At 36.8% G+C, this 9,919-nt stretch overlaps 1 protein-coding gene across 2 annotated transcripts in view; it reads left to right on the forward strand.

Moving 5' to 3' along the window:
- The window catches only part of FGF14 (fibroblast growth factor 14), a 691,909-nt gene extending 684,051 nt beyond the window's left edge, over positions 1 to 7,858 (forward strand). For both annotated transcript variants that reach the window (XM_019529697.1, XM_019529698.1), the window contains exons 4-5: positions 713 to 911; positions 4,223 to 7,858. In XM_019529697.1, the coding sequence (XP_019385242.1) occupies positions 713 to 911; positions 4,223 to 4,359 (336 nt within the window). In that variant the 3' untranslated portion in view covers positions 4,360 to 7,858. The remainder of the gene's footprint in view (positions 1 to 712; positions 912 to 4,222) is intronic.
- The last annotated feature ends 2,061 nt before the right edge of the window (positions 7,859 to 9,919 follow it).

Here is a 9,919-nt window from a genome sequence, read left to right on the forward strand (position 1 = left end):
ACTTGAAATGGTGCTGAACACCTGCTGTATCATTGAATAAGACTCTTTCCAGCAATATCAGCACTTAGGGTCAGAATGATGTGGTCAGTGAGAGTTGAGTCGACTCAGTATCCTTTGGGAACAGTCATTCTGCCTAGTTGCATTCTGTGGTGATTCTCTACTGAACAAAACACCCTTCAATAGCATTTGAGACCGTATCTCCACTAGCAATATAACATACTTTTTCATGCATGTTAAAATCCTTGTGAGGACAATTTTTTCTTCATTTTTATCATATTAACTGTTTTCAATAAAGCACGAGGGTCAGGGGTGCAGGTGAAAGCTGGGATTTACTACACTTGGCAAATATGTGAAAACTAAAAAAAAAAAAAACCACCTTGCTTTCACTGGGACTCTGACATACTGTCAAACATGTTAAAACACAAATTCATTCTCTTGTAGAAAAATAAGCACAATTATACTAATACCAAACTCTTAGTATTTTTTAAACTCTAGATGCCAACATTCCTTACAGAGGACGTAAGTATACTTGTCCCCATTGTACGAAATGGAGAAACTAGTCCTTTAAATCAGGTCTTCTGAGTTTCTGAAGGCCATGCTTTATTCAGTGGACCAGCCAGGTTCCCAAATTAGCACCAAAACACTGTCAGAAATGACAAGATAGATTTAGAGCTTTTGGTATGTGCTCTAACATGTACGTTTTCTCCCACAGGAACTTTTTACACCGGAGTGCAAGTTTAAGGAGTCTGTTTTTGAAAACTATTATGTAATCTACTCATCTATGCTGTACCGACAACAGGAGTCTGGTAGGGCTTGGTTCCTGGGGCTTAATAAGGAAGGGCAGGTCATGAAAGGAAACAGAGTGAAGAAAACAAAACCAGCAGCTCATTTTCTACCCAAGCCATTGGAAGGTGAGCATTGGTCCATCACAGCCAGATATGCTGAAATATTTAAAAGTCTTTCCCTTGAAGTTCCTAGTATGACAAAAGAAAGGTGAAGGGTTCTAAAATAGCATTTCTGAATGTGCTTAGCACACAGAGAAACTACTTCATATGGCAGTTTCCAAGATTTATGGAGTGTTTTGTGCTCCAGCACAGTGTACACTGGAAAGGGCACCTGTAAAATGGGCTTCCATGGGATTAAGAGGTCATTTTATTAGTTGAAGTGAAATCTTTTTTTGAAGTGCATTGTGTGCTGTTTCAAAACTGTGTTCTAGTAGGAGCCCAAATTGTCAGTATTGCAGTGGAAAAAAATATTCCTTTCATTATCCAGAATAAAGCTCTAAACAATAAAGTATGCTTTAGGAAAAGTATACATATGGGGAGGCATGAATGGAATAGATGAAATGTCAGCAATCTAATTTAAGAACTTCCTAACACAATGTTTACAAGCTAAAGCATACTGCAATATTGAGCCGATGATGTATTGCACACATGTGCATGCCAGCCTTTACGCTAGTTTAGGAAAAGGGAGTAACAAATTATGTCTTTAGTTGTGCTAAACTTATAGATATCATGCATTATCTGGCAAAACGTGCTCATTTATATATTGAATATGGAACTGTCCATTTGTCCTACTTATTTTAACATTTTTTTTCATCTGTGCTTGTTTGTTTTCTCTTACACTCCAGATTTCATTCAGTTTGGTGCAGATTGTTACTCATAGCTGCAGCTGTACTGAAAAGTGTCTCATTAGTTAACATCTTTTAAAAAATAGGCTTTTCTGAATAAAGATTTTTATCAGCAGTGTCATTTGTCTCCTGCAATTCTGAGATAACTGTAATGGAAAAGGTGTGGAATAGATTTTGAGGAATTTCAACCCTAACTCATGTTGTGTGTTACATTTTCATTATGCAGAGCAAAATGGTCCCAAGAGCCCTGAGTGGCTGATAGTCACTTCACATCTCAGCTTAGGTTGATATAATTTTGTGTTCCTATTTCTTGCGGTGTAGGTAGCCTTTTAAATGTTCACAATCCTTCAGCACTACCTAGAGAAAAACTTCAACCTTATATAATAAGTAGATCAGGGGTAGGCAACCCCAGCCTGGGTGCCAGAGCACGGCATGTGAAGGCATCTTGCTTGGTGCACACACGTCAGGGCAGATAGCAGGGAAGGGGCAAGGTCTGTGTTGTGACAAGGATCTGGCCTCTCGTGGCTCCCCAGCCATCCACTCTGGTCTGCCAACATCTTATAAGTCAAGGTTGCTGGTGCTTTTGGCACTCTGCCCAAGAATGTTGCTGACCCCTGAACTGAAAGTTAGCATAAAAAAAATGCAACTATATTTTTAAAGCAATCGCTACACAGTCAGATTAGGGAAGAAGTGTTTTTTCTAGTAGAGTATGTCATCACTGAGATGTGTTTTCTCAGACTTTCTTTTATTATTAAAATAGCTTAAGCAAGGCTTAGAAATAAGTTGCTTTATATTGCCTAAGAGGTTCATCAAAGATTAGAGCTATGCTATGTAATTCTTTTCCCTTACCATTCTAGTGTATGTTATTTCACTTAATATTTTTGTAGGTCATGGTGTTATTTCATCATGTTCCTAATTAGTCAGCAAACCAAAGTGTCCTAAAAACAATTATGGGGGTGCACTCTAAAGACATAGACCATCACCAGTGCTATGTACCCTAGAGAAGAAATTTAATTTCAAACTTTCAAAAGCCATAAAAGGATTTAGACTATGTCATTGGGAATGTTAGAACAAGTTAAGTACTTGATTAGTTAATGATGTTATGGGCCCTTCATATCTATTATGAAACTTCTCAACATTGAAGATCAAGGTCAGTACTTTGATGCTACTGACTCCTATTCTAATTAGTCAAGGGAAGAAGGGATTGTGCTCTCTGGAGAAACGCATAACTTCCCCCAAAACCGATGTGCAACGATTAATTCTTTTGACTGCTTTGACATCTCTTTTAGCACTGCTCTGATATAAACAAATGCTACCAAAGTTATGTGGAAGTGAAATATTACCTTATTCAGTGACGTGGAAAATGAATTATCCACCAGCATTAATCATTAAAAAGCAGCTTAAAGCTGGAACTTAGTAAATGAACATAGGTATTTTCCAAAAAGGATTTTAAGTTGTTAGGCTCCTGTTGAGGCCCAGTGGGCTGTCTCAGTGCTTCTATAAGTTCAGTTAATAGTTTAGACTTGAAGTATTCTGCATTTCAAAATTCCAGCAAATATCAGTGGCTATGAGCTGTTTTTGGCTGTATAACACAGGAACTTTTAGGCAAGAAGAAATAAATCAATACTAACTGAACTACTTTTGCTCTGTTTGCTCTCTGGAACCATTCTTGGCATACTTCCAGCACAGCCTGAACACTAGGCCCAGATTTTCCCATTAGGAGTTAAACACTTAAATATTTTGGAGGTTAAAGGCCCAAGTCCCTTGTAGGGATGTAGAAGTGAAAGGAATATCCTGGGTCACTGCTGCTGGTCCCTTGTTAACTCAGCAACCATGTCATACATAGTCATTTAATCCTTTTCAATGCTGCTCAAGTGCTATCTTTGAGTCTCCATCTGTCTAATCTCATCAGGTTTTGTTTTATTTAAACATTCTGTAATTTTGTCTTTAAATGCATCTTTCTTTAAAGTCATTTAAAGATGAGGATGATGCCATATATTAACTTGACTGTGAGAAAAATATGAAAGTAATATAATGATTGCTTAAATGATTTTTCCTTAATTAAAAATTGAAGCTTATGATTCTGAGACTGTCACTTCAGTTTCTGACACTGAAAATTAATGTTCTCATGGTATTTGATAAAGAAGTCACTTAATGATCTACACAAATGTCTAGAATCCTTAAAAATGTAATCAGAAAATTCAGTTTTGACTTAAATTATCTTGTAATGAGACAGTACAGTGCCTGAGGGTTTCAGCTGAACAGCTCATTTTTCTGTCTTGTATAAATGAAGGTAGAACAACTGTTTCTAATTTCTTAAACTTCTATAATTACATCATAGTCTCCTTTTCAAAAACAAGGTACAATTTCCTGCTGCACGTGTTAGTCAGATGTGATGAACAAACACAGAATGAGATGCTTGACTGGGAGGGCAAATATAATAGTGGATTAAAGCAGATGGTTCCTTTCATAGTAGCTGCTCTCCTTCATAACAAAACTAAGGGAAAATTAAAACATTTTTTTCTTGGAACAATGATATAAAAATGAACGCTACTGATTTTTTTTTTCAATCTGTCTTCTTTCCTCTATTAGTTGCCATGTATCGAGAACCATCTTTGCATGATATTGGAGAAACAGTGCCAAAGGCTGGGGTAACTCCAAGTAAAAGCACAAGTGCATCTGCAATAATGAATGGAGGCAAACCAGTTAACAAGAGTAAGACGACATAGCCCGATCCTCACAGGTGTTATGACTTATTGAGCCCTGAGTACAGTTGAGCAATTTATCCTTTCCAGACTCTCCTACTGTGGTGTCTATGGATCAGCTTGAGGCAAGTGAATACTTGTTCTTTGCTGTTTCTGAACTAAGTTATTGCGAGTGGATGAATCTCAACAAGTAGCTCCACCCACAACGAGAAGACACCTGGATAACCAGCTAAACTCAGACCATGGAATGCCCTACCAGATATGGAATGCCTTTTTAATATCTTTTCTGTGACTGTGACACTTCATGTGAATGACATACTTCACAAGTACACTTGATACCTTGCCTGCTGACAGTTACCCATAATCCCTTTTTGAGTCCAGTTTCAGCGAAATCCATGTGTTTTAAGTTCTATTTTGTAGCACACAAATAATATCAAGTAATTTCTAGTTAGACGCTGTAAACCTGTGCTATTATGGATTTCTCTTCTTCCCTTTTTTACAAGGCTGCTCGCTCCACTGTCTGTGACCTTTTGCAGGGATTGTGTTTCTCTAAAACTTAAGTGTTGCAGGTGGCTTAGTTCTGAAAGCAATCAGGGAATCAGGAAGCCTTCAAAAACCTATTATTATAAATTATATCTATAAAGAATAGAATTGTTGTCTCTGGCTTACAATATTGATTAAATGTGAATACACTTTAGTAACAGATACTGTGCTCCTGAGGTTGGCGTTAGTATGGAGGGAAAAAGTGTCAAACACAACCAGTAGAAAGTTTTCTGAGACTAGTGTTTGGCATCCCCCTACAGTTTTTTTTTTCTGTGTGTTTTATACATATCACAAGCTTACTGGAAATGGTAACATTTGCCTTGCCCAGCAAGCGAGACCCACTCATTTTTGGGAAAGTGGGTCCAAAGAACTCTGTAGGCCTTGTAGGCCTGAATTAAGGCTCATTTTTCATTTACTAATCCTCATTATTTGAATAAAACAATAATTAAGACTAACAAGAATTGCGCTACCTAAATCCATCTCAAGTATAATACTTTCCTGTTTTTAATGAACTAAACTTAATGCCATCATTCTTTTTGGCTGTATTCCACTCTTACTCAGCAAAGCATGGGCAAGGATATTTTTGTGTTCTTTTTGCAGCAGCAATGCAAAGAGTAGTTACAAATTATAGTTTGTTTTTGATGTTTAAAAAAACCCCAAGTTTTAAAACTGGACATATTAGAAAAATTTTATTTGACTTATTTATTTATTTTTTAGCTCAGCATGTGGAGTCCAGTCCTATGTATTTCACCTGTATCCCAATACATACCTCTAACCCAACTTCTTAGGATGTGCCCACCAAATTGCTAGATTAAAGGTGCCTTGCCTTGATCTCTGTATACTGTACTTTCTCCTACATGAAACTAGAGGAAATTTCAGCTCATTTTGAAATTGAGACCTTGGATCATATTCAATTGCTTCATGAGAACCATTCTTGACACTGCATTGGCATCAGTCAAAAGCAATGAAACGAATTTAGAAAAAAATAGAAATATGTTTTTGTCAATACAGCAAAGATGCCATTAAAGTGATAAATCATGTATGTAAAAAGTTTCAAAACACAGAGTTGCATACCTTTAAAAAACTAAAAATATGGGTACTAAGAGTGTGCTTAATAGCCATTTGCTTCTTAGAAAGAGTGACAAGGACCAAACTGTACCTCAGTTCTGGAAAACTGTGTGATAATGCTGTCTTGGCTTCTTGCTGTTATCATGGTGTTTAAGAGTGACAAAAAACAATCATTCCCTTTTTATTTCCATTAACCCTAACAAATTATTTTTTTCATGTCTTTACACTTCACTTCATAACTAGCCACTGGTTGTTTCAAATACCCAGCCTGCTTAGCTGAATACTGATTCAGTCTCAAATCTTTAGGCTTATGCAATTTTCATATGAGGTTCTGTTTGAATAAGTAACACTTACGAGTAATATGTTGTTCAAAAGATTGTTGTAATGCTGATAAATTACAAATATACCAAATGATTCTTCTGACAGTCCAGTTCCTCGGTTATAGACACCGCCTGAAACAACAAACTAATTGCTGAAGGTTGGTTCTATTTTAAAGAGATGGCTGAAGCACAACAGCGGGAGTCTGTTGGCTAAGTATTTTAGGGGTTTTTTTTTAAAGAAAGACACACCTACTTTAATGCTGTGGCAAAATATGTACAGAGAAACCTGGGCCCAAATTAATCCCTCGCCCAGTGCCTCTAATGGAAAAAATCTCCATGGAAAACCTCTGTTGTTTCCTCACTACCCCATTCTCATTCTGTTACCAGAAGAGGTTGTTTGCCATCCCCAAACAAAATGAAAGCTCCAGAGCTTACCGTAGTCCCAGTCAGTCAGTGAGAAGCCAGACGTATCCATGTTGGGCACTGTCCTCTGCCTGGTTCATTGGTACAGCAGTGATGCTGACATTGCAGTAACTAACTCACCCCACCATCGTAATCCCGCCCCTCCCAGATTTAAGAGGGAAGGTGTGTGAACAAGATAATACTACTGTTGGTTGCATTAATTTTGTTGTAGATTTTTTTCCACAGGGCTGGTGTATCCACATGCATTCATTCCCTCTTCTAACCAGTCTTTATCCAATTCAGCACAGATCTGGAACTACGGAGAGAGACCTCCGCAGGGTCCAGAGGGTAGAGAGTGCCACAGACCTGGTATGCACTGGGGATCCAGAGGGCACAATCTGGCTGGCCATATGCATACCATTTTCAAAATTAAAACTGGCATCTTGGGCGGCTATTGTTCTGCCAACAACAATTTGAAGGATTAAACAAAGGCTGACTTTATTTTTGTAAATGACTAGTACATATTGGAAATGTAACATCAGTTTTGTTTGCACTTTTTGTTCCCTTTTCTTAGTTAAAACAGGTTATCTATAAGGGTGTTTAATCCAATGAATGGATGTCTTTAAACAGTTTCTTCTAAAATACATTTAAACATAACAAAGGGGTTTGGTGTTTGTACTTTTGTTACTTCCTTTAGTTTTGTCTCTTGTCTCATCTGTTGCATGGGAAGAGGATGGCAATGATGAACTGCATGTAGTAGGCTATGTGTATCAAGAACTATTGGTATATATTACTAAATTTACATACATATATGCAAAGAGTTTGTCTGCATTGTACAGTTTGTGTTTATTATTATTTGTTGTATACACAGGTGCATCATACTGAATAAAACATTTATATGAAAGCATATTAAAAACAAAAAAATATGTAAGTAGAATGTGCAAAATAACACTGCACTGGCCCCAATTTAGTGAAACTTAATATAATTAGGTTGGCAAACTCCGTTTTCCCTTTTACCATGCCAAAGAAAAGTTTAGGTCCTTGATAGAATACCTCTCTTGCTGTTTTCCAGGATAAGACTTCACCATTTTGTTCCCCCTAAAATTAATTTTCCTGTTAAGTGAAAACTATTTTCAACTATCTGTTACTACTAAAGTACTGTATAGTAAACCTGATGGAATTGATTTGTATTTACGGATTGCGTGTTTTGTAATTTCACGTACAGCTATGTATGAGTCTGCCAGGTGTTTTGCATGCTTTGTTTTGTATTTTTGCTCCTTTCTTTTCAGTTTATCTAATCCCAGAGAGACTGGTTTGCACAGTGGTCCAAGAGAGATATTCCAATCTTTTCACCGTCACATAATACATATGCCCATAATATAGAGAGGTCTTATATTTTCATTTTACTGCCAAAAAGCTCCTTTGTATTTCAGCTAAAATTTTATTTGGCAAGATCTCAGTCTCTCTTAAACACAGACACAGACACATACACATCAAGTTCTAGGAAGATATGAACAATTTGAACAAAGTGCTATTTTTCCTGTTTTTATAAAGCCTTTTATGAATTATAAATGCAGTGGAATCCTTAAAAGCTTGCATACATTATGGATTCTACAGAAAGGTTGCTATAGTTTTTTTCATAAATGCTTTGTAGCCTACCTAATGTTTCTGTTGTTTTCTTACTGTTCTATTTTTGAAACCACACTCAAATCAGCAGAATTATTATGAACTGTTTTTTTCATCCATTTAAATCAGCTCATTAGACAGGTCTAGAACAAAATCCACTCCCTCACCCAACCCCTCCCCCCAAAAACAAAAACAAAAGGATGGTCTTTCACAAAGTATTTATGTGAAAGACTTTTGGAAAGCTCAAGCCTTTTAACAAGTATTAAGATAAATTCCCTGCTGGTGTAATGCTCCTGTAATCAATGGAGTATACTAGCAGAGGGTGTGGCCCATGCTTTAAAAGTTTGTCTTGCTGATCCATCTGTTCTTTGGTATAAAGCAGAAATATTCTGCTCTCTTCAGCTGAGAATGAAAAAGATCCATAAAACTAGATAAAACAAGGCAACTGTATTTCTATTAAATGCCCCTTTGGATAAATACATATTCTGTGCAGTGCATTTCAAAATGCCTATTACAGTATTTTTTTCAGGATGACTAATGCAAATGCTATGATTTTTTAAAGTAATAAAATCTTTGTTCTATTACCTAGTCATAGAAATATTCAATTTAGCTTTATTAATCCCCAGATCATGTTTTGAAATATCACTTAAAGTAAGTGTGTTCGAAGAAGGAAAAGGGCAGTGAAGCAAAGACACCAAAACAGGCTGGGATTCATTTCCAGAGAATTTGGCCAAAAAAAAAAAAAAAAAGATTACTATGGAGTTTACATAAGCAAGTCAATCTATGGCAAGTTTATGACTGACACCAGAAGTGATAGGTCATACAATGGTTACAATCCTAAAAAATGGCGTAAATATACGGAGGAGCAGCAAAATGTACTACACAATTGCGTACTTTTATCACATTAATGGAGGGCTGTGTTATCTTTCATGTTCACATTTCCAATATCAAACTCCCTATTTAACAAACTAGTTTTCTTATCCTGAAATTATTTTTGCCATAGACCTGGAAGTAGGATCTGTACCCACTAGCTAAGAAGCACCAACCTTATTAGTGTATACAGATTACATAGCCAAAATGTGTCGTTCCTTCACACATCTTTCTGTTTTTACATGTTCTGTCATTAAAATTCTCATCACAGGGGTTGTTTGAGGTGTAAATTCACACTTTACTAGACTAGATAGTATTCTCACATATGTAGAATAACAACATTTACCTTCAGGTCTTTTTAATTCCAGTCTTTTTCTCATGTCGTTGTCATCAACTTTTAGTTGATGACAAGGTATTTGGCAGAATTGAGCAGATTTGTTGGAATCTGACAGGGGCTACAGTGTGAACACTTCTGCCATGGCCATTATGGCAGTTGGTATTATTTCTAGTAAGGGGAACGAGCCTCATAAGTGATCTACTGATTATGCAAAGCTTTAGGTGGTGATTTGATTCGGAGAAGATTTGGCCCGATTCGGTGGCCAAATCTCCAAATCCCAGTTGAATCAGAGGACCAATTAAAAGGTCCAAAACAATTCAAAGCTCTCTGAATTTTTGGAAAAGATTTGGAGAGCTTTGATGATTCAGACAGTCCCTGGTGGCTGGTAAATAGGGAATGGGGTAGGGGGGGATGGAGG

Source organism: Crocodylus porosus, unplaced genomic scaffold (assembly GCF_001723895.1).
Source record: "Crocodylus porosus isolate Cpor-Errol unplaced genomic scaffold, CroPor_comp1, whole genome shotgun sequence".
Taxonomy (NCBI): Eukaryota; Metazoa; Chordata; order Crocodylia; family Crocodylidae; genus Crocodylus; species Crocodylus porosus.